General features: G+C 48.6%; 1 protein-coding gene across 3 annotated transcripts in view; it reads right to left on the reverse strand.

Annotated features, from left to right (window-relative positions):
- LOC311529587 (rho GTPase-activating protein 39-like) overlaps positions 1 to 25858 on the reverse strand; it is a 121849-nt gene that overhangs the window by 8849 nt on the left and 87142 nt on the right. For all 3 annotated transcript variants that reach the window (XM_084645630.1, XM_084645631.1, XM_084645632.1), the window contains exons 4-5: positions 20363 to 20915; positions 16041 to 16130 (exon numbers count right to left, since the gene is read on the reverse strand). In XM_084645630.1, the coding sequence (XP_084501756.1) occupies positions 16041 to 16130; positions 20363 to 20915 (643 nt within the window). The remainder of the gene's footprint in view (positions 1 to 16040; positions 16131 to 20362; positions 20916 to 25858) is intronic.

Consider the following 25858-nt stretch of genomic DNA (forward strand, 5'->3'; position numbering starts at 1 on the left):
AATAACCTGCGGAGCAGTCTAGTGCCCCTGCCCCGGGTTCAGACCAGTGCCCTGCACCCTCCTGGCCCTGCGAGCAGCATGGCTGTCCTAGCCTGCTGGCAGTGCCATTAGAAGCCCAGTCCCTGGGGCTCGTGGTGCTCGGTGTTCTGGCTCAAAGCACACGGATCTGAACCTTGCATCCCACCGCTGAGGGCTCCCAATGCTCCAAGCACGAATTGCCGCACCGCTGCTTTGATCCTCTGAACACACTATGTGCACCCAGGAGAGTGCAAGTGTCTGGCTCCACATTCCCTTCCGCAGGCACCTGCCGAGCTGTGTCTGGCGCGCTCTGACCGTACGTGCACCCTGTCAAAGGAACTTCTGCACACAGAGCTAATTCTCAGGATGAGATGGAGGGTAAGTGCCCTGTGCATGTATCACTGGCAGGGCACATGGAGATGGCAGCACGCTGCCTGGAGCAGCAACTGGCCAATGCAGAGGCTGGGCAGAGGGCCCTGCCCAAAGGAGGAGAACACAACTTTCCTTTGCCTGAGCCCTCAATTAAGAACAAGCATCATCTACATGCAGAGGGAGAGATCCCTTCCCTTGCCCCTGGTTCTCGCCTTCATGTCTCTTTTCACCAGGATAAAGAGCTGGGAACCCAGCTGAATCAGCACATGCACTAACAACTCTGGTTTCATTATCGCTCAGCCCTGGGAGCTGGCTCCGAGGCCTGAGCCATGGAGCAGAGGGTTGGTTTACAGAAGGGGGTGTGGGCTAGAAATATATTTATACTGTCAACTGAAAAAAAGGAGCTATTGTGTGACTGGCTTCTCCTAACTCGTCTGCCTAACAAAGAATCACCCAGGGCATTTGGGGAAGACAATATTGTTTATTGATTAATTTAATCCAGGTAAATTACATGACACAAACATCAAAAGGATTTTTCCTGTGTGAATCCTTATAGCTGCATAAATACTGGAAGGAATAAAACCACCCTGAGTATTCATTTGTTGTTTTAATGTGCTTCATGCCCCATTGATCTTTATTTTCTGCAAATATTCCAGTAAACAAGCTTTGCTGGCACAAAGACTCTCCAAATGTGAATTCTAAACTCAAACATTCACAGAAAGAGAATTGCCAAACTAGCAAACAACAATGCAAACTACAAATTGTGGATTTTACATGTGAAGATGCAATTTGAAGTTCAAATTTTTATTGGTTAGCTCCATAGTTCATCCAGTCAGGTACAGAAACAATGCCTGACTCTTATGTAACCCAAGCATGAACTTCAAATTTCAAGTATGCACAAAGTACCAAGAATTATTCACTGGAGGAATGAGTGAATAATTTCAAACAGCAAATAAACGTGCAAATGTTCGCCCTTTGCTCACGATCACCTCCCAGGCAGCGAGGTGAAATTCACAGAATGTCTCACTGGGTAGGCAGGGTCCCCTGAGCTCTAGTAACTAGTGAAGCAGTGATTACAGTGCACTGAGCCAAGGATCAAGGAGCAGACCCACATGGGACAGACCGAGATGGCTCGTCTCCTGGTTGTACGGAATGTGCCTCAAGGCGCCATAAGTGAAGAACTGTCAGTTCCAAAACTTAGTGTAATTTAGCAGCATCTGCGAGCTTGTCTACACTTATAAGGCTGCAGTGGCCAGCTGCGCCACTGTAGCACTTCAGCGAAGACGCTGTCTACGCCGACAGGAGGGCTTCTCCCATCGGTGCAGGTACTCCACTTTCCCAAGAGGTGGTAACTCCATTGACAGGAGAAGCCCTCCCGTTGACCTACCTCTGCCTATACCAGGAGTTAGGGCGGTGTACCGTCACTCAGCGTGTGGATTTTCCATTCCCCTAAGCAACTTAGTTAAAGTGACATAAGGTGTAGTGTAGATCAAGCCTTAGACATGAAGGCCATAACTTCAAAGTGCTGTCTACACAGCTATTGTTAGGGCAGCAGTGCAGCCCCAGTCTGTCGACCCAGACTCGGGGACCCGCTGCCACTGGCTGCATAGACACACCCTGATTCGGCACCTCTGGTACGCTAATTGACTCAGAACTCTAATGCCTTAGCTGGAGCCTGGCCTCCCTGGAGTACCGAAGCTGATGAATCTGCAAAGACCCTAAACTCGCCAAGCTAGAATGCATGCATGTAATTTTATTGTGACGGGGCAAGGTGTTGGATTCCTTTCCATCCAGCATTCACCCCCGCATGGACAGCAATCACCACCTGACTGGGGCGAGGTGGTGCTGTCATGCACTCAGGGTACATGCTGATGTTCCCAACCCCTACCTAAGGGTCCATGTAGCATAATGCACAACTCCAGAAGCAGAGAGAAAAGACCAGTGAATTCAAGGGGGAGCAGCTTCCTTCTCCTCTCTCAGCCAAACGCTAGAGAAAACCATCCCCATGTGTGAGAGATGCGAGGGTGCAGAGTGCAGCTCTCCATCTGTTGCACATCAGACTTGCATAGGCTCTATGAAATACAGTAGAACTCCAGAGCTACGAACACCTTGGGACTGGAGGTTTTTTGTAACTCTGAACAAAACGTTATGGTTGTTCTTTCAAAAGTTTACAATTGAACATTGACATAACACAGCTTTGAAACTTTACTATGTGGAAGAAAATGCTGCTTTTAACCATCTTAATTTAAACGTAACAAGTATAGAAACTGTGTCCTTTCCTTGTCAAATCTTTTTTTCAAAACTTCCCTTTATTTTTTTAGTAGTTTACATTTAAAGCAGTACTCTACTGTATTCTTTTTTTGTCTCTGCTGCTGCCTGATTACGTACTTCGGTTCCAAATGAGGTCTGTGGTGGCCTGGTCAGTTCGTAATTCTGAGGTTCTACTGTTCCCAACTCTGAGGTTCTCTTGTAAGGAAATATTGTCACAGCAGAGCTCGGCTCCTTAGGTGCTTCAACAAGAAACCGAGGCCCCCCCAGCAAACGGCTGTTTGATTTGCCCTATGATAAGCTAGCAGAGACTGTAAAGAGGCTGTATAGCGCAGCCAGTTTGCACACAGCTAATCTGCAGCACAACACAAAGAGAGAGAGAGAGAGCTCTGCATTGACCGAACACTGATTACTGATCCAAAACTATTGGCCTTTTGTTTCATTTCAAGCCAGACCCTAACTGTTTACTTTAAAGGTGTGTTCAGATCTGCCCATTTGATTCTCTGCCGTGTCCAAAACTTGCTTCAGAGCTCCAAACACTTGGGGTTTTTAAAATCAAACGCTCTGTATTACAGAACAGCTTTCACTCATCATATAATTTAGGTGACCCCATCACAATTTCCGAGCTCTGTGAACCTGTGCCTCTGAGAGCGACTGAAACCTCTCTGGCTGCGAATTAAATAGAGGGCAGCCTTGCCAAAAATATAATAAATAGACAGACACTTCACAGAGGCCAAGAGAAACGTGCAATCACTCTCTCCCGCATGCCCGCACAGACATGTTCATCCAGCAGCCAATCTAAATTCTCGAGCACAAGGCTGAAAGAAAAATGTCCTCCTGGCTGGTTTGAATACAGCAGCTGGAAATGAAACACTATAAGCACATAGACTGGGAAATACAATGAGAAATGGAGTCCCAGCCCATTCTCTTGCCTTCTTCCTCAAGCCACACGGGAGGAGGTCACTGTCTCAGAACTTCCATCCGCAAGGAAATTTTGAAGCAAAAAACTAATCCAATGCAAAAGCTCTGTTAATGCAGATTTGAGCATTTAAGAGCTGAGTCCACCCGTGATGCTAAGTGAGCCATATTGCACCTATGTTGTTACAATGTCTCTACCTCACGTGTAGTGGCGTCCAGTATATAAAATAGGAGACGGTAGATTGTGATTTGGCTCATAAGACAAGAACAAAGGGACATTCAATGAAATGAAAAGGTGGCAAATTCAAAACTGCCTACAAGAAACACCTTTCCTCCTAATCTGTAATTTGACGGTGGAACTCACTGCCACAGGATGTCTTTGAGGATAAGAAATTAGCAAGAGTCAAAGAAGGAAGGGACATTTATATAGATAATAAGAATGTCTAAGGTTAATGGATACTGCTAACAAAATTTCTGGAGGAGAGATTAAGCTTCTTGCTTCAGGACTTAATCCAATTTCTAGTTTTTAGGCTGAGGCCTCCATGAGGTCCCTGAGGATAAGGAAGAGCCTTGCATGATAAATCAACCCAGGGTTTGATCTGTTCTACTCCTTTGATTGTCAGAACCTTGAGGCTGGAGTTCTGAGATGTGTGGATCAAAGCTCCCCTTTCTCCCAGGGCTAACAATCTGGGGTAGTCAGATTTCAGGGAGAAGTAAAAACAGGAAGCAAACCCTAGGCAGTTGTATCCTCGAGGGTGGGCTCAGGACAGGGGGCCAAGCAGGCTTGCCTTGGTAGTCTATATGAGAAAAGGGAAGCCTGGCTGTCAGTCTCCTCTTGGCAAGGCATGTTGGGAAAGGGAAGGAGTCTAGGGCCTATAAAATGTCTAAGGTAGTTGGAAAGGAGAGATATGTTGAATTGACAGTGCTGTGGGAGGTGAGATCTGTGGTGAATGCATACATAGGCCTGGAGGTGCTTACCTATTTGCATATGCTTTTTTGGCTTCAGTTGCCATTACACTGAGAAACTCTTGGGGCTTTGATCACTGTACAGCTTGGGCAGCTGGTCACTCTGTTACTCTAGATCAGAGGTGGGCAAACCACGGCCTGCGGGCCACATCCAGCCTGCAGGACCGTCCTGCCCGGCCCCTGAACTCCTGGCCCAGGAGGCTGTCCCTGCTCCCCCGCAGCCACATGGCGCAATGCTCTGGATGGCGTGGCTGCAGAGCCTGGCCTGACCTGGTGCTCTGTGCTGTGCAGCTGCCTGTCCTGGTGCAGCCGCGCTGCCAGCCACCAGTGCTCCAGGCAGTGCAGTAAGGGGGCAAGGGGGATTGGATAGAGGGCAGGGGAGTTCAGGGGGTGGTCAGGGCAGCCTGAGGGCGGGGAATGGGGGGTGAATGGGGGCAGGGGTCCTGGGGGGCAGTCAGGAAGGAGAGGAGGGGTTGGATGGGGTGGCAGGGGGCGATCAGGGGACAGGGAGCAGGGAGAATGGATGGGGCAGGGGTCTTTGGGCGGCCAGTCAGGAAGAGGGGGGGTTGAATGGGGTGGTCGGGGGCAGTTAGAGGTCCGGAGGCAGTCAGGGAGAAGGGGTGGTTGGATGAGGCAGGGCTCCGGGGGGGGCCAGTTACAAAGGGGGGGGTTGGATGGATGCGGCGGGGGGCAGTTAGGGGCGGGAGGTCCGGGGGTGGTCAGAGGACCGAGAGCAGGCGGGGCGGTGGTTGGGGAGGGGTCCTTGGGGGGCCATCAGGGAACGGGGGGGTTGGATGGGGCAGGAGTCCCAGGGGGCCATCAGGGGGCGAGAAGCGGGGAGGTCGGATGGGGGCGGGGGCGGGATCATGCCTGGCTGTTTGGGGAGGCACAGCCTCCCCTAACCGGCCCTCCATACAATTTCAGAAACCCAATGCGGCCCTCAGGCCAAAAAGTTTGCCCACCCCGGCTCTAGATTATACGAATGATTTAACAAACACTTTCTTTTTGAGCTATACCTCTCTGGGTCTTTCCTTCTTTACCCTAGCCTTTCCTGACCCCCTGCCATGGATATTGACCACACACATAGGGTAAGTTTGTGGCTTCTAAGCTTTGTCAGTACACAACTAGTGCCTCAAGAAGTGTTACAAACCCAGCACAGCATCTCAACAACAGAACCACAAACATGCTTCACATCTGATCTGCCATCTGATTCCCTTAAAACTTGCCAATCTCAGCCCCTTCGGTAAGTGGGGTGAGACTAGAGAGCAAATACTCTGAATTTCTTATAAACCCAAGAAAGCAAGTCCCTGCTTCGCATAAACACTCTTAACTATGGAGCTATGAGCAGCAGCTCTGTATGTGTGGCTCTTAATTGTTCTACACAACAGTACACAACTAGAATACATGAGACAATAATTTACATACCCGTTTTTAAAATAACACTAAAGAACGCCCAGTCTGCTGGAGAAGAAAAAATCCTTCCCACATAAAACAGATAAGAAACGTGCGCAAGTCTGTGTTGCTGCTGGGCCTTTTGGCTATTGGGTATCCAGATGAGGATGAACTTGATGACCTGGCGAGTTTTCACCCTGAATGATTTGCTAAAACTTTTTAAAAAAACTGCTATTCGAGAATAGGCTGTAATTACCAGTGGGCCGTAATTACCAGTGGGATTTAAGCCACCCCTCCTCCACTGCGATCTTGAGGATCGGAACAGCAAACTTGTGACAGTGACATCACCACTACTATAAACAAAAGGGTCTAAACTCGGGGATTCCAATGGAATGTAGCTTCCAGACTCTGTGTCGTCATTCATGCTGTCAGCAAAACAAGGAATTCAGAGCATGTAGGAGCTTAGGGAGATGGCAAGCCTTTTGCTACTGAAATACACTGACTAGACTGGTGTAGGAACACAGACAAACTTACGAGAGAAGATGTCCATTGAAAAGCACTGCAACCCCCACCCCTTTTACCCTTGTCAGTGGTTCTCTTTGGTTTTTCAAATCAGCCTGTCCTTGCCACAGACAGCTCCAGACCCTGGGCAAACACACAAGCAAAACCAAAATGGAGATACCCTGCTTTCATAGAGCCCCCAGGCCCCTGTGTCATCTTGCTGCCAACCATGTAGTATCCACTGCTCCCTCCGATTCAGAGAAGTCTAGCAGGGCCATGCAGAAAACAACCGAATGAGAGGCAGACTTCACTGGGTGAGCTGGGGAAGAGACTCTAATGGAAAGCAACAAGTGGATCTGATGGTGAGACTCTGATGCTAGCTTCAAAATACTGGAAAGCAAAACTGTACAAAAGCCTGGCTTATTCAGTGCAGTCAGTATGTAAATGGAGGAAGTCTGTTGCTGCTGGATCTGAATGCACGACAAATCAAATCACAGACAGCTTAAGGTGAACTGGGCTTCCTGGTAACACTGACATGGGACTGAATAGCCTCCCTCGAGAATTAGAGCCACAAAACTTTTAAGGGCTAATCTTCAAGATAAACATTCTTCCACTGCATGAGCACAGTGCAAGCCTGTATGAAATCCAGGTAAATCCACCCCTAAGCACAACACTAGCCGTAGCTATTTTAGAAACAGAATAGTGCTAGTGGCCCTGGCAGGGAGAGAAAAGCCCTGTTTTCCTATTTCCCTCATGCCAACCCAACAACACAAGCCAAAAGAAGGCAACGCCCCTTCCCATTAAAGAAGCTGCCCTTTTACACCCAGCTAACATCCAGAGGAGAGAAGGAACAGATCTTCTCAAACAGATGTGGAACGAAAACTCGACAACAAAAATGCAGTGAGTGCTGTGGACTTAGAACCATGCCCTGGAGAACGTGTGTGCGAACGTGGCAGTCGGATGATGCTCAGGCATTTCTCTGTATGATCTGGGACTAGATTTTAAGGATGTCAGTTTGCAACCTAGCACTGTTAGAATGCCTTTCGTGTGAGAGACTTAACAACGGCTTTTTCTTTCCAAAGAAGGGCCTGCCTATGCATTGATAGAAAGCACTAGTGTAAAAAGAGACTTGCACTAGTGTAAAAATCCCAGCACAGACAAGGCCTGATTGTGTTTCCAGTTACACCACTGTTTGGTGGTGTACTTCAAGGTGTCTCATTTGTAACTAATGAAAAAATCAATAGCAGAGATGCAATGCTAATTACGTTTCTCTAACAAAGCCAAGCAACTCTCTCCTCTCTTGGAATTTTACAAAAAGTTGAAGTTACTCCTTTCCCAAACTGATTTCTCATGTGCTTCGTTTCCGCTTAAAGAAGAAAGGGAAAATATCAAGTGCCTCTAGCATGCCCCTGCCTATCTGCAAAGCACTCCTGACCCCTTGTAAAAGAATGTACATACCCTGTAGAATCCCTTGCCGGCTACATGTGACTCTGCAGCCCCTTGTCTCAATTTCCCTTCTCTCAGTGCCCCTTACAAATCCCATACAGTCCAAAGGTATAAGAAGAAATTCCCCTGCTGGGATTCTACTTTATTAAGTCGAGATAAACTTGAAATAAAGTCCCCTGGCCTGCAGTCTCTGCCCTCAGTTCAGCGGATTGTACAGATCTCCTTCTGGGGCCTGTGTTTCTGGGCTCCCAACTACTTCCTTCAGGAACGCTTCCAGCAGCTCTCATAATTCTGTCCCTTACCTCCCTGGGTGGAGAGAGGTCCATGGGTAGCAGTCCTTCTACTGCTGCTGTCTTACCCTCTATAAGGCCCAGGTGGGCAGCAGGGAATTGGATATATGCTCACACTCCCTCTTAAAGGGGCCAGTCCCATGGTGACATCCCTACTCCAAAGCCACGTTCCTGAGTGTACACAAAGGTACCCATTGAAGGGGCAGTCTCACTGCAATTTATACCCAGGGAAAGGCTTAAGTGCTGCCAACTTTGAAAATGTCCGTGTGAAACTCTCAATATTTATATCCTCCACTCTCTAGAATCATGTGAGCATAAGGAACTCTCCACTTGCATTCAAACACCACCAACACTTCCAGATCTCATCACTGGGGAAAAAAGCTGGAAACAGGGCAGATAAAAATCAACGAGCTTTTGACAAAAAAAAGAAACCTATTTTTTATTGAAATCAGATTTGTTTTGATTTTGTTGTTCAAATTATAATAATTTGTTCTTTTTAAAAATAAACCTGTTTAAAATGAAATCTGAATTTAATACAAAATGCGTTAAGGCCTAAACTTATTATAATCTCTTAGAACAATGTAATAAATAATATATGCTGAATCCATGGCCTCTAATCAAAAATTGTGAGTTAAAGGCTACTTTTCTAAATAAAGAAAGACTCAAGGGAAAAATATCGAACTTTGGAGGTCAAGGTTTATAAATATGGCACAATAGGTCACGTGCTGTACTAAGGGGGACCCGGGGCTGTGCTACGTCATCTCAGGTGGTGGGACTCAGCCTCTGACTCCAGGAGGCACCATCATGTACCTCATCAGGATCATCCATGGAGCCCACCTGAGCGGTCTCACGCTCCTATTTTACAGCTTCTCCCTCCCTGAGCTCTGATTGGCTCAGTTCTCTGATTATGAATATTTCTGACTCCACCCACCACGGAAACTTACTCTCCAGCTCATGGAAAAACACTGATCTACCCAGTAATTGCGAGCCCTTGCTTCTGGATGGTTCTGGGCACTTGAAGTAAGTGAACTTACCCTGTTCTCCTTGCAGGTGTACACAGACAGAGAGACAAACACACAGAAACCCATTCATTTCTCAATGGCCGCCTCCTCTGCCCCATACCATATAAAATACGCTGTGCAAGAGGCATGTGGGTTACTTGAGCAGATAAAGTCTTGGATTGTTGTTAGTTCTCTTGTTTTGCTGGGGGGTTGGGTGGGGCGGGGGAGTTGAGTAACAAGGTAGAAGGAGCAGAAGGAGAAACCAGAAAGGAGCAACACTGGTGTCAAAGCAGGAGACTGTGGGAAGAAGGGACAAAGTTCTTCAGAGTGCTGCCTCTGGTACTTATTAGAAAGAATATTTTCTTCATTTGGACTAATTCAAAGTTGAGAAATTGCCTGGGAGTTGAAAAAGCAGGAAAGCTGGTCTTTCTCGTCCAGTCTGTGAATAAAAAGGAAGAGGGAGGGGATGAGATCTACTAGTTTTCAAAGTTTGAAGGACAGCCTAGGAAACTTAGGAGACTGTTGTCTCATTTTCAAGAGACTTAGATAAGTAAGAATTTAAGCTCCCATCACTTTCACTTAGGCCATGTCTCCACTACAAATTTGGGCCAACACAAGTTACGTCAGCATCAAGCTGCCGCAGTGAGTAGGTCGTTTGTATGCGTACATACTTGGCTCCTTGCATGTGGTCACCAGGAGTGCTTGTATTGATGCACAGTGTGGTGCACCATGGGTACATATCCCAGCGTGCAGCTCATCACCATCCAAAGCGCTCTCTTGGGAAGATCTGCCAATGCATGGCAGGGCAGGAAAAAGTCGTGCAGGGGTGACTTGGAGAAAGGGGTCAAGTTCCCAGCATGCAGCTGTCTCCATCACATGTCATCCATATCCCATAATTTTCATGCCTTCTTTAAAGATCCCACAAACCCACATAGAATCATAGAATATCAGGGTTGGAAGGGACCTCAGGAGATCATCTAGTCCAACCTCCTGCTCAAAGCAGGACCAACATGACCTTCCTTGCTGTCCGCCATCTCTGATAGCAGCATGGAACCTGCACTGCATCCGATGAAGTGAGCTGTAGCTCACGAAAGCTTATGCTCAAATAAATTTATTAGTCTCTAAGGTGCCACAAGTACTCCTTTTCTTTTTACTATTGTCGTGAGCATGGGAAGCACAAGCCTCCAATATTTGCAGAACTGAAAGAAGAATCGAATCAGGGAGGGAACGTGCCCATTCCTTGTTGTGGAACATAATGAAAACCAACTCAGGATTGTTGGCGGTGTTCACAGAGCAGCTGCAGATGGTAGGGTGCCACTTCTTGGCTCAAGAAATGAGCACTGACTGCTGGGATTGCATTGTAATGCAGGTTTGGGATGATGAGCAATGGCTGCAGAACTTTCAGATGCGAAAGGCCACATTTCTTGATCCATGTTCTGAACTCGCTCTCACCTTCCACCACATGGACACCAGAAGGAGAGCTGCACTGACAGTGAAAAAGCAAGGGGCAATCGCACTGTGGAAACTTGCAATGCTGGATTGCTACCAGTCAGTAGGAAATCATTTTGGAGTTGGAAAATTCACTGTGGGGGCCATTGTCATGCAAGTGTACAGAGTTGTTAATCATCTCCTGCTACACAGGACTCTGACTCTCAGCAGCGTGCAGTACATAGTGGATGGATCTGCAGCAATGGGGTTCTTGAACTGTCATGGAGTGATAGATGGCAAACACATCCCTATTTTGGCACCAGAGTATATCAACAGAGAGGACTATTTTTCTATGGTTATACAAACACCAGTGACGCTTCACTGACATCAAAGTTCGCTGGTCTGGGAAGGTGCATAACACTTTCATCTTTAAGAACACAGAACTGTTCAGTAATCTACAAGCATGGACTCTCTTTTCCGACTGGTGGATTACCACTGGTGACATTGGTTAATCTCTAAGGTGCCACTAGTACTCCTTTTCTTTTTTTGAAATGCCAGTAGTGATCCTGGGGGACCCAGCCTACCCACTCCTATTCCCACAGCCTAATCTACTCCTAGCTAATGAAGCCAGCCATCTCAACAGCACCAACGAAAGATTCAACTACCAGCTCAGCAAGTGCAGCAGGGCAGCCAAATATTCTGTTGGTAGATAGAAGGGTTGCTGGCGTTGTTTACTCACAAGATTGGATTTTTGAAAAAAACATCCCAATGGTTACATCTGCCTGCTGTATCCTTCATAGTATCTGTTCGGCAAAGGGTGGATATGGAGCAGCTGTCTGCTGAGTTGGAACAGCCAGACACAAGGGCTATTAGAAAAGCTCAGTGTGGAGCTATACGAGCGAAGGTGCTCTTGAAAGAGCACTTGAACGGTGAGTCACAGTAACATGTTGTGGTGTACTGTGTTCTACTTGGCCCTGCTGTTTTGGGGCCTGTTAGGAACTGGGTGGTGCTTGGTGAACATCTATGAATATAAAACTGTCAGTGCACCTATTAACGTTGAGGTGCTTGCTGTACGTTTATAACACTGGGTTTGTCACTGATCCTAGACGTTGAGTCAGAATGTTCAATAACAAGTAATGGTTGCTTTCAGGATCACCAGGCACTCCGGAGCGGATGTTGTGAACTAATAAATGTGAATTATTTTCCAAAGAATAGAATTTTATTGAGTAACTCTGTGGCCCAGCACCGGATTCATTGCTGGCTTCCCTGGCCTTCTGGTATGCCTGCTGCAGTTCCTTGGTTTTCACTGCTGCCGGTCTCTGTCGTATCCCTTCTCCTGCATCCCCCGAGCAATCTGCCTGTAGATGTCCACATTTCTACAGCTGCTCCATAGCTGTGCCTGCACGGTCTCTTCTCCCCACAGGCCCAAGAGATCCCATATCTCCTGTCTGCTGCGGGCCAGTGCATGCGTGGAACATATCAGAGGCATGGGCAGCTACACACAACAGTGAAGAGCTGCTAGGTGTGCTCATCAAGGTGGGAAATCAGGGAAAGGCATTTCAAATATTTGTGGGGTTTTCAGGGAGTGGGGAGGATTCCAGCCTGTGTGACCCTGGGCAGTGGAGTTCACAATGTAACCAGAGCGGTCAGTGTCAGGCATTGTGGGAAGCTGCTGGAGGACTGTTAGGGTTGACATAGGTAGTGCAGTGTCTATGCTTGCACTGCGTTGACTACAGTGCATCGACCATGGCTCAATGCCATTCAGGGAGGTTGTGTTACTGCGTCATCGTAATGGGGTGCTAACATCGGTGGGAGACAAATTCAGGTACAGACACATGCACAGCTAGGTCTCCCTCACTTTGTAGTGTAGACCAGGCCTTACTTGAAACTATTCCTAGGTTGACCTGAAATAATCAGTTTAATTCACTGACTACAACTGTAATAAATCATTTGTTGTAAATGTGAAACACCATCCTAATGCAGCTGGACACAAATCATGAGCCAAAAGTGAATTATCCAGTAAATAAGCAATATATCAGTCACCATTTTCTCACACACTAAAATTTATAATTAATAAAAATCTGAAAATATTAAGCTATATAATTGCTTAAATAAATGTATGTAGGTATACTGTACCCTCCTGGGAAGCAAAAAATTGTACAAAATCTAGCGTAAAGGCTCTATTTAGCTGTAAATCAACACGTTTAATGGTCATATCAGCTAATGAGAATGCACCTTTCTTTGGAAAATAACTGAAGTACAAATGAAAAAGTTGGTTAAAACACACTTCAGAGTGGCAGCTGTGTTAGTCTGTATGAGCAAAAACAAGGACGAATCCTTGTGGCATCTTAGAGACTAACAAATGTATTTGGGCATAAGCTTTCATGGGCTAAATCCCACTTCATCGGATCTGATGAAGTGGGTTTTAGCCCACGAAAGCTTATGCCCAAAAACATTTGTTAGTCTCTAAGGTGCCACAAAGACTCCTCGTTGTTTTTTTTAGTTAAAACAGATTATTTCAATTGAGGCTTTCCACTTGGGGATTTAAATCAATCCAGCCTGGCAGAAAAACATGACTCCTCAAGGCACCCACACAAAGGGGCCAAGAAAAAGAACTCCAATCTCCTACTTTTCAAACCTCATGCTATTTTGGTCCCTGACCCGTGGTTTCTGAATAGCTGGGGTTAGCAACGCTGGTGTTTGGCCCTGGGATGCAGTGAGCAGCAGGGAGGAAATGGCTGGTTTGTAACTCATGCAGTCACTTATCTTCCAACACTCCTGGGTCTTTTTACCCATGATCTTGGCCAGCTGAGGCCAGAGGACACACCCAGTAGGAGAGTAATTCATTCCCATCATGGGATTATTGTGCAGGTAGCAGGCAGACAGCTGTAGTGAGCCCAGAGTGGCTGGCAAAGGATGGGTTGTAACCAGATAAACAAAGTTTTGGAAGCAGACTGGTTTCTTGGAAATGGCCAGGGGACACTCCACGGGGGAACCCCAATCTCCTCAACTGCCACAAGACAGGGAAACATAGGAGAAGCCTGAACAAATGTATGGGGGAAACACTGCATAGCCCCACACCCCCTCTGGACAGTGTGTGCAGAAGACCCCCCCCAAAGGCCCAAGGCCACTGGAAGAGAGCTGCAGATAATGGGGACACGGGGTATCCATGAGCTTTAGCTGCTCAGTGGAACTCTGAGGCTTTGACAACTTCTGGAACGCCCCAGGCTGCTCCCTCCCACCCCCCAACACACACACTGCCCCAGGGAACGGTGTGGGAAGGCTGGCAGCTGTGGGGGCATGAGGGAGGGGACCTACACTATATTTACTGTAAGCTCTGGAATGGGGAGGGGCAGGAGGCAGGGCTCAGAACAGCATGGGCCTCTGCCCTGGGCAGTTAGAGCAGAGTCAGCCCCAGCATGATACTAGCTAGTCTGCAATTGGCAGGCCAGTCTGACCAGCTGAGATTAAGCAGAAACTGCACAATCCTTCTCACTTGAAAGATCCCTGGACCCAAATGCATTTGCAGAGTGTCTGAAAAATCCCCCTCCTCTATACAATGCAGCTCGCAACCAACCAGAGGATGGAAAACAAGCAACTATTAGCCAAGGGTGACTGTAAATCAAAGCTGAACCAAGCTGATTAGCATGATGCACATAAACAGTTCACCTCTGAGTGACATGCAATGGAGGTTGCCGTTTATGGAATATTTCTGGGCTGCACAGTTTGGGTTTCACCAATGCTGCTCCCAACTCCGGAACTGTACAAGGATCTCCACAGCACAGTAGGTCTTGGCCCTTCTCTACTCCTTCCTGGCAGTAGGCACAAACATTTCCCAGGGGTTCCGGTTCACCAGCTCTCAATGCTTTCTTCATTGTCCTCATCTAGCTGGTCCCAATCTCCATTCCTCTGGCTTCTCAGCCCAGTCCCAGTCTCCTTCACACTCTGCACCTCAGCTGCTGGACCCAGTTTCCCACTCACCACCGCACCCCAAGGCTCCTTGTCCCAGTCTACTCCCCTGCAGGTTCAGTGCTTATCCCCTCTGCATTCGAAACAAGCAGCTGCCTTCTCCATGCTGCCTGGGCCCAGCAAAAGGTCACAGGCTCCCTGCTCTCAGTTCCAGTGACAGGACCCACCCCTTACACAGCCGGCAGATGCCCAGAGCTGCCATTGCGGTGAAAGTCCTGTACAGCCCTGGGCCCAGAGATGATGGAATCTTTCGGGAATGTCACTACTAAAATCTAAGACGTCCCTATTGATCGTGCATGAATTGAGATTTTTTTCAAGGGCTTATAACTTAGCTAAATGTGGGCAAATTTTCATAAAGATGGCAAAAGACACATTCCTGGCACAAAGGCCAATCCCCTGGCAACTTTCAAGTCCCTACTCCAAAGCATGGTGGTGCTAGAGCAGGGGTGGGCAAACCTTTTGGCCTGAGGGCCACATTGGGGCTGCGAAATGGTATGGAGGGGCAGGTAGGGAAGGCTGTATCCCCCAAACAGCCTGGCCCCTGCCCCCATCCGCCCCTCCCACTTCCCGCTCCCTGACTGCCCCCCTCAGAACCCCTGACCTATCCAACTCCCCCTGCTCCTTGTCCCCTGACCACCCCCTCCCGGGACCCCCCGCCCCTAACTGCCCCCCCAGGACCCCACCCCCTATCTAACTCTCCCTGCTCCCTGTCCCCCGCTGCCCGGGACCCCCAACCCCCCGGGACCCCACCCCCTATCCAACCCCCCCACCACCACTCTCTGTCTCCTGACCACCCTCCTCCCCAAACCTCCGCCCCATCCAACTGCCCCGTCCCCTGACTGACCCCCGGGTCCCCCTGCCCCTTATCCAACCATCCTCTCCTTCCGCCCCCTTACCAGGCCACTCAGAGCGGCAGGACAGGCTTATTGGGAAGCCTGGGAGGTGGGCGGGCGCAAGCTGCGCTGCCCACGTGGCAGCGTAACTGCAGGGGACGGGGGACAGCGGGGTAGGGGGTGAAGCGAACCTCCTCGGCCGGGAGCTCAGGGGCCGGGCAGGATGGTCCCGCAGGCTGCATGTGGCCCACGGGCCATAGTTTGCCCACCTCTGTGCTAGAGCTATCCAAAGAGAAGGTCCCTAGACTCTTTCTTAGAAATGAGAAAACCTCTTTGGATGAAATTTTCCAAAAAATTCAGCCTGAGGCAGACACCAGGCATGTAAAATTTCAGACCGAAAGGTTAACGTTTGGTAAAGTTATAAGTAACTGAAAACAGAGTCTTACAATGAGAATTGTTAGGCAACCTTAATAGGTGGGGCTAGTCTGAACACATTCATATTCCTAGACTGAACAACACCGTGTTACAGGTTCTGTTACCAAATAGTTCCCACAGCAACTAATCTGCTGTGTCTGAGGTTTAACTGCAGAGGCTGACAGACCATGCATGTGTAGTCTTCACATTCTGCCTCTCTTTACCTTCTTCCTCGGTGTTTTGCTTCCTCTTTTTCCTGGATTTGGAGTTCTTCTTGTTTTTCAGATCCAGAAGTTCCTTAATGCGCTGGGCAACTGAAAATCCAAAGCACGGTTAAGTGAGTGACCTCAAAGCAGACCGAACGCGCTCCGCCTCCTTCACCTTACAGCATGCAGGCAGTGACCCAGCATGGACAGCAAGACACCAAAACTGCCCACAGACATCAGCGAAAGCAACGTGCTCTGGGGCTGCACGAGGGGGCAGGCTGGCCTCAACTGGTCAGGGAACGGATGCTAGGAGAGCTGGAGGCCATGGCTGGGGAGATGGGGAAGAGGAGAATAAAATCTATTTAAAGTGCAAGAGCCTCTAAGAACTTTGTGTCCATGACTCTGGTATCAAGCAGTTCCAGAGGGGCCTGGGCTAGGGCTCAGAGAGACCATCACTGGGATCCACTGAACAGCAAGGATACCAGAGGGAGGCTCCAGAATGTCAAATCTCCTTCCGCAAGCTTGTCTTGCTTACAGATCAGCTGTCCTCTCCTCCGCCAAACACCACCCCAACAGCACTTAGCAAGACTGACCTAGTGATCCCACTGGCCCCTGCAGCACCCAAGTCTGGGAAATGAGAGGAAGAAAATCCTGCCCGAGCCAGTTTACAAAGCCCCCTGGTTTATTTCTGCCCCTGAATTTCTGGCCAAGGGGAAGCTCAGAGCTGCTACACCCATGGGAGGAAGCATTAATATTCAATGCTCCATCTAGGAGCGTGCTTATGGAGAGCAAATGATTGAGCTAAGGTTGCAATTCCCATTCCGTTAGACTCTCTACCCTCACTCATCCAGAAAATTCTCCTCTAGGACTGAAAGCTCCAACAAAAATGATTAAAGGTCTAGAAAACATGACCTATGAGGGAAGACTAAAAAAATTGGGTTTGTTTAGTCTGGAAAAGAGAGGATTGAGAGAGGACATGATAACAGTTTTTAACTACATAAAAGATTGTTACAAGGAGAGGAAGGTAAATTGTTTTTCTTAACCTCTGAGGATAGGACAAGAAGCAATGGGCTCAAATTAAAGCAAGGGTGGTTTAGGTTGGACATAAGGAAAAGTTTCCTATCTGGGTGGTTAAGCACTGGAATAAATTGCCCAGGGAGGTTGTGGAATCTCCATCATTGGAGATTTTTAAGAGCAGGTTAGACAAACACCTGTCAGGGGTGGTCTAGATAATACTTAGTCCTGCCTTGAGAGCAGGGGACTGGACTAGATGACCTCTCGAGGTCCCTTCCATTCCTATGATTCTATTAGTCGAATGCTTTGTCTCAGCCCACAGGAGAACCATTGGGAAGGTCTGAGTAAGCTTCCTGCCGCCATGTTTGCGTTAGGTGAGTGCAGGGGAATATCCTTTACACCCTGAAACAAATCCACATGACATTTTTGACTGCACTTGGAATTTGAGATCCTGGGATCTGTCCCCACTGAACATCACAGGCTAGCAACATGGTGCACCTGTGTTCTTCAGGGTGTGTGTACATGGCAGAGGGCAATAGGCAAAAGCTAAGGCTGTGAACACCAGTTTCTGCAGCCCATGCAGAGATTCTGCTGGGAAGAATTTCTACACAAGCCGTGGGCCAAGGATATCCCACTGCACACGTGTGGCATACTTGATATGTTCGACAGAATGCAAACTTTCCCTAACCCAATGCAAGGTCAGTCCTACAGGGATCGAGCACCAGCCGTTCCCTCTCCTGAGAGCCTGGCTCAGCATCTAAAATACTGAGTCAGGGGGAACTTGCCATAGTAAGGAGCCCAGTCAAGTCAGGCCCACTGACTCCAGTGGGCACAGCAGCTGCTTGGTGCCACTCTGGATTTGGCTCTGGGGCTCCAGCAGCAGCACTTTCCTTTAATCTCGGTGTACAGGCTGTTATCACCGGGTGCTGTCCTTAGGGGGGCTGGGCAGCCTCCCCATTACACCTCCACCAGCCCACTCTATTGTACTTCGTTCTCAAAGCTTCTACTCTTCCCCACGTCAGTCTGATCCAGTCAAGTGTGCTCTGTACCTTAGAAAACTAAACCCATCTAAATCAGAGACCTTTGGGAGGAGTGTAGTCTTGTGAGCAGAGCACAGGACTGGGAGACAGGAACTCCGAACGCTGGCCTGACACTGGCCCTGTGCCTTGGACAAGTCACGGCCTCAGTTTCTTTGCAAGCAGAACATCCATGGGAGAAATGATTCGAGCGATTCGTGTGTGTTAGTTATGACTAGGCAGAAGCGTTGCTCTTGAGCACTGAAGAAGTGCCTATAAATACCTTCATTGTTAGCACTTCATAATTTTGGATGGGGCTCTGATTATATCTGTCTGACACTGAAAGTGGGAGATGCTGTGGTACAGATGGGGCCAGCGACTGGAGGTGCAGCTTTGCTCGGAGGCACGCCTTTCCAGGCATTGTGGGGTGAGGCTCTGCTTATCACACACTGGGGACTGCTGACAAAAGCCTTTGTCTTGTCAAGGCTGTGCACAATGCAGCTGTCCCCGTGTGGGTCCATGGTTACCTCACCCACCTTGTCTCTCAAGGCTGTAACAGTCAGAGAACCCCTGATTAGACTGTGCCTAGAACTGACATACGCCAGCTACAGTAGCTTGTATTCTTTCAAGACAGAATATTCCTTACAAGGTGTGCTAACTACTTCTGTTAAAACTTGCATTTTGCTGTGACGCTAGGAGTACCTTTGCCAGGCCTGAGGAAGACCAATGTGTAGCTCGAAAGCTTGGCTCTCACCAACAGAATCCTATCACCTCCCCAACCTTGTCTCGCTAATACCCTGGGACTGACACGGCTACATCACCGCTGCATGCAGCCATTTGTTTAATCAAATACAAGCTAGAATCACTGGGAGAAGGCCTGACAGCAGCTGTGCCGCATGATGGAAGGACTTGAGTCCTACTTCTCTCCATAGATTACAACTGTCTTGGCACTGGAAATTAATTAAAGAAACACCCATTTGCCTGTGACTGCTTGAGAAGTGTTTACTGCACAGGCCCAGCAGCTCCTGGGAATGGCACAACCCTTATCCTGCCTGCTGATAGCAATATGGCTGCAAACCTTCCTGGAATTTAAGCATGACGACTTACCAGTATTACTAATCAGTAAGGCTGCGAATCATTCACGGAGGTCATGGCTTCCGTGACTTTCCATGACCTCCATGAATTTTGCAGCGGCAGGTGCGGCTGACCCCAGGGCCAGCCCAGCACCTCAGAGCCAGCCACACCGGCCGCTGCTCTGACAGCCCCAGGCAGCTGGTCCCCAGCGTTGCCCTGGAACAGTGGTCCGGGACCAGTGGTAGAGGGTGTGGATCCGGGCCACCCCCGCCTGGACCACCATCGGCGGCGGCCCTGGCTGAACCCTGCCCGGAGTGGCAGTGGGACCCCAGGCCGTCGTCACCCAGATCAGCGGCTGCGGAGCCCCGGGGTCCCGGACCGCCCCCCACCTGGACTGGCTGTGGTATCGGAGGCCCGGGCTGCCCCCTGGCCCGAGCAGTGGTGGGGCCTGGCCATCCCCCCAGCAGCGGCAGGGGGCCCCAGGCTGCCCGCTCCCCACCAGGAGCAGCAGTCCTCAGGAGCACTCCCCTCCCAGCAGGTAAGATTTAGTCACAAGTATTTTTAGTAAAAGTCAACAGACAGGTCACTGGGCTGTGACTTTTTGTTTTTTGCCCATGATCTGTCCGTGACTTTTACTAAAAATACCCATGACTAAAACGTAGCCTTACTAATCAGTATCAGGGTTACAACCTCCACCAGCTTGCCGGTCTTCCTGCACAATGCAGTTAATTATAACATGTCGCTTAGCCCCTCATTCAGAGGGTATTCCACAAAATATGGACCAAATTCAGCTTTCAGATACACCAGTGTAAATCTGCAGTCCAGTGCAGTCACTCCAGATTCACACCAGCATAAGGGAGAGCAGAGTCTGTCCCTCTCCAAGGCTTTGTCTACACTAGCACTTTTGTCAGTCAGGGTCTGAAAAAACACCCCCCTACCCCCACCGACATAAGTTTCACCAACAAAAGTGCCAGTCATAGCTACCGCCGCTCGTTTGGGGTGGTTTAATTATGCCAACAGGAGAGCTCTCTCCCATCAGCGTATAGGGGCTACATGAGAGGCCTTACAGTGATGCATCCAAAGTGTAGACATAGCCTCAATGTATATACCAGATGCTGCCCAAATAATCAGACACTGCACAGGAGCAGCGGAGCTGCATAGGCTCACTGCTAGCCCAATGCATGATGGTGAATTTCAGTGCCATTAAACAGCTGTTGTGATGTGCGAGGCACTTACGGTTTTCATCATTGACCTGGTCGAGATGGCGGTAGATGTAACCTTCCAGGTAAGACTGAAACTTGGGTGATGGGGAAAAAAAAGCCAGACTGATGGCCATGAGTTCCCAGCCCCATGCCAGACTTCGGTAACACATATTGTCCGTAGTCTGCCTGATCAGCTGTATGTAAAGCTCATCCCGTAAACCCTGTATGCTCCAGCACTTGGTGACTGTGACCAAAGCCACATGATTTCGGTCCATGCGGGCCTGGCGGTCTCCCATGTAGATCTGCACCAGTTTAAACATCTCACATGCTTCCTTTTTAATGGCGTGGTTGCTGGTGATGAGCATTGGCTTTTTGATGGAGCCCCCGTTCCAGGAGAGCATGTTGGAGATGGAGATCCTTCGGCGGAAGATGCCCTGAGTGTGCATGTTCAGGTTTTTGGAAGCCCAGTCTGCCATGCTGCTTTGAGAGATGGGCTTCCGTAACGTGCTGTAGGGAAACTGATATTCCATGCTGATGGCAGGCTGCACGCTAGTCTCCTGCTTGGAGTCTGACTCTATTGTTCCAGGCTGCAAGGGAGAACAGACAAGTTACAATCAAAAGCATTTTAGCTGAGCGTCTTACCCGAGTGAGGCAGCATCAGCCACCCAACCTCCAGGAACTAGAGTCGTGAGCAGAGAGAAAACGTATGTTGGATGGAGTCCATGGCTGGGATCTGCACTCCTCCAACAGCCCCCGCTGACAGCTTCTAGGGCATGTTTAGGGACAAGCCCACCTCCTGCACTGTGTCCCTAGTGGGGGTGGGGAAGCAGAACTTATCCCCAAAGCTGGCCCAGGACTCCAGGTGCCAACCCAGACAGCAGGAGCTCCTCACAGCCACTCAGCTCCAATCTCCCTCTCGCCTCTTCACACCCTCTACTCCATCTGGGGGCCAGCAGAGCTGAGAGCTGCAGGGTGCTCAGGAGCACAGCTCCCAGTTCCTTTCCTCCTGCAGCCTCTGCCTCCCTTTTCTGCTGCTCCAGCCCTGTAGCTGGACCCACCCATAGTATTTTCCCAGCTCTGACAACAAAGCACTATAAACACTTAGAAATGTTCAAAGCAAGTCAGCTTTTGGGAGGGCTGTATCTTGAGAACACCTGCATCAGGTGATCCCAAATTCCTTTCGCACATTCTACACCAGGCCTTCTGCTAGCACAGCAGTTTCCAGGCCAGTCTATCAAGACATGTGGATTTCTTTCATCGGCCAGAATGCCACGTTCCTCCCCTGGAGTACCCAGGCTCTGTCTCTCTGGCACACAGCACCCTTTGTACTCCTAGACAAGATGCTCTATCACCCCTTGCTATCCAAACCCTGGTTCTCACCACCTCGCTGAGGCTCCCTGAGAGGGCACAGCCCCACACCTTCCTCCCCACAGCCAGCACACGCTCATCATCCATGTTCCGCAGCAGCCCATGAACCCCAGCCCCATGCCCTCCTCCCCAGTGCATGTGATCACATATGTGGCCCTTTCAAAGTGCCTGTTCCCCACTTCATGGCCCCCATTGTCCACGCAGACCCCAGGAACCTCCTGTCTTTGGCTAGGTCATGCCAATCCAACCAGTGTCTCACAGCTGGGTTACATGCAATAAGCCACATTATCATACACAGGAGGAGGGCTCTGGTCAGGCTTAGCATCATATACGGGGCAGCGGCAGGCCAGCTCAGGCCGTCCCAGATGACTGCCAACAGCATTTCAGGCTAGCCAGTTTTCTGGACTGTTGTGTGCTTTTCCTTGGCTCCCGCAGCCTCCCTTCTGGGATCCATGGCCACATCTACAATGGAGCAGGAACAGCTGCGACAGGGAGTCTGGCCAGGGTCTTCACACATCTATTTGGGTAGCAAGGCTGCGTAACGATACACCTAAAGAGAATGCCCTGGGAGGAGACGCTGGGCTGTCCTGTGGGAGGACAGTGAGGTTCAGCATGATAATGGCCCAGGCTGAGGCCAAGTGCCCTCATCTCCCCTGCAGGTTAGGGAGGACTAGCTGAGAGAGACCAGGCAGAGTACTGCCTTCTACCTGCCCCACCTCCAGAGAGATCCAAAACTAACCGACAACAACAGGCCAGGGAGATTTACCCCAAGGGCCCTAAGAGTGCATCTGCACTGCAGCTGCGGACGATCCTCCCCACCTGGGTAGGCAGACTCGCGCTAACTCAGCTTGAGAGCACAGTTAATTAATCCATGACCTCAGACCTAAAGGGGCTGTTCTCTCTCTCCAGGAGTGCAGCTGCAGAAGACTGTGCGAGATGCAGTGTTCAGTCGAACATGCAGTGCCCCGGAGTAGACTCCACAGAGACTCAGCGAGGACGAACTCATGAACCTTTGTCAAGTAGCTACCCTGGATTTGTTTCTAATAATCAAGGTGTGCCAGGTCGTGGACTCCAAGGCCCAGACGAGATCATTTCACGTGTAACTGTATTTAAACATACAATCAGCCGCACATAGACCCTGGCATCACCTCCTTAACTCCCCCCAACAATGGGGCCCTCAGCATGCCCTGAAGGTCGACAACCTGGGCTATTTCGCACTGGGTGGGAGGGAATAGCAGAGCCCCAGGCCCACAAGCAGAATGCCCTACTGCTGCCTGTCTCCTGGTGGTAACCATGGCATCATACCACAGGGAGAGGATCTCTCAGGTGGGGCTTTATAGAAACCTAGAACTGAATGGGACCTCGAGAGGTCATCTAGTTCAGTCACCTACACTCATGGCAGGACTAATTATCTAGATCATCCCTGACAGGTGTTTGTCTAACCTGTTCTTAAACATCTCCAATGATGGAGATTCCACAACCTCCCTAGGCAATTTATTCCAGTGCTTAACCACCTTGACAGTTAGGAAGTTTTTCCTAATGTCCAACCTAAACCTCCCTTGCTGCAATTTAAGCCCATTGCTTCTTGTCCTATTCTCAGAGGTTAAGAAGAACATTTTTTCTTCCTCCTCCTTGTAACAACCTTTTCCATACTTGAACACTGTTATCCTGTCCCCTCTCAGTCTTCTCTTTTCCAGACTAAACAAACCCAATTTTTTCAATCTTCCCTCATAGGTCATGTTTTCTAGACCTTTCATCATTTTTGTTGCTCTTCTCTGGACTCTCTCCAATTTGTCCATATCCTTCCTGAAATGTGGACACAACGGGACACAATACTCCAGCTGAGGCCTAATCAGCGTGGAGTAGAGCAGAAGAATTACTTCTTGTGTTTTGCTTACAACAATGCTCCTGCTAATACATCCCAGAATGATGTTCACTTTTCTTGCAACAGCCTTACACTGTTGACTCATATTTAGCTTTTGGTCCACTATGACTCCCAGATCCTTTTCCGCAGTACTCCTTCCTAGGCAGTCATTTCCCATTTTGTATGTGTGCAACTGATTGTTCCTTCCTAAATGGAGTATTTTGCATTTGTCCTTATTGAATTTCATCCTATTGACTTCAGACCATTTCTCCAGTTTGTCCAGACCATTTTGAATTTTAATCCTATCCTCCAAAGCACTTGCAACCCCTCCCAGCTTGGTGTTGTCCGCAAACTTTTAAGTGTACTCTCTATGCCATTATCTAAATAATTGATGAAGATACTGAACAGAACCGGACCCAGAACTGATCCCTGCAGGACCCCACTCGTTATGCCCTTCCAGAATGACTGTGAACCACTGATAACTACTCTTTGGGAATGGTTTTCCAACCAGTTTTGCACCCACCTTACACTAGCTCCATCTAGGTTGCATTTCCTTAGTTTGTTTATGAGAAGGTCATGTGAGACAATATCAAAAGCTTTAGTAAAGTCAAGATATACCACATCTACCACTTCCCCCCTATCCACAAGGCTTGTTATCCCGTCAAAGAAAGCTATCAGTTTAGTTTGACACAATTTGTTTTTCCTAAATCCATAATGATTGTTACTTATCACATTATCTTCTAGCTGTTTGCAAATTGATTTCTTAATTATTTGCTTCATTATCTTTCTGGATACAGAAGTTAAGCTTACTGGTCTGTAATTTCCTGGGTTGTCCTTATTTCCCTTTTTATAGATTGGCACTATATTTGCCCTTTTCCCGTCTTCTGGAATTTCTCCCATCTTCCATGATCTTGCAAAGATAATCGGTAATAGCTCAGGTATCTCCTCAGTCAGTTCCTTGAGTATTCTAGGATGCATTTCATCAGGCCTGGTGACTGGAAGACATCGAACTTGTCTAAGTAATTTTTAACTTGTTCTTTTCCTATTTTAGCCTCTTCTGATCCTACCTCATTTTCACTGGCATTCACTATGTGAGACGTCCAATCACCACTAACCTTCTTGGTGAAAACCGAAACAAAGAAGTCACTGAGCACCTGTGCCATTTCCACATTTTCTGTTATTATTTCTCCCCTCCCCCACTAAGTAACGGGCCTACCCTGTCCTTGATCTTTATAGATTTTTATAGATCAAACAGATCTATAACCTATAGATAGGTGTTTATAGATCAAAACCAACACCTCAAAGTCTACCTGGACGCTGAGAAGTGACCAGTGTGGGGCCAAGTACTCTCTGCAGTTGCCCCATCTACCAAGATGACAGCTGCTCTCTGTACCAGTTTTAACTTCTGGGCCAGTTTAAAATGTGGCCTCATGTGGCTCGTGTTGCATTCATCTGATACTGAAGTGTAAAAGCATGGATTAAGTTAGAAAGCCACATCCAAAACACAAGGCCACACCTTTGCAGCCAGAGGCCAATGGAACCTGTCCACCCTGTTGGTGATTGGCAATTGTCCTATACATCCTTTTGGGATCTCTCAGATAGGAAAGAACCATACAGCTGCCCCACCAACTCCACCTAAAGCTCAGATGAGCCAGCCACACCTCATGATCAAGGGTATGGAAGGCAGATCTAATAATACCAGCATGGACACATGGTCATTGTCTGCGGTTAGGAGGCAAACACAGATGAGCACAACAAGAGCAGTCTCTAAACCAAATCAGGTATGTAGCTTGACTGACAAAACCACGGGGACCTGAGCAGCGAAATACTGAGAGACTTGTCTTGCCACAACCGTCTCAATAATCCAAAAATGGAAGGTGCAACTCTGGCTAGTCTGTCAATATTGGATTGTATCTTGAGCTACAGATGAACACATGCATTCTCCAAGGCTGCCCTTCTTAATGGAGGCAAACAAGGATCCTGCCCTTCTTAACAGAGGCAAACAAGGACCCGTCCTTCCCTGGCTGGCCTTCCCCAGTCAGAAAGGACATGGTTCTAAAACAGGCTGTGGCTCAAAATCCTCCAACAACTCCAGAACATCAGTGAGTAACACTGGGCAAAACTCATCAAGCAGATCCTGCCTCTGTGTCCCCCTAAGATCTTGCTCCACAAAGTGCAAAGTACATTTTTAAAGGCCCCCCCCCTTTTTTTTGCATCACAAAGAAGCAAAAGAAGACATATGCATTTTTTTTTCTTTGCAAACACTTATAAATTTAGGAGCACTTTAAATTTCAACCC

This window comes from Lepidochelys olivacea (genome assembly GCF_965140295.1).
Source record: "Lepidochelys olivacea isolate rLepOli2 genome assembly, chromosome: 13".
NCBI lineage: Eukaryota > Metazoa > Chordata > Testudines > Cheloniidae > Lepidochelys > Lepidochelys olivacea.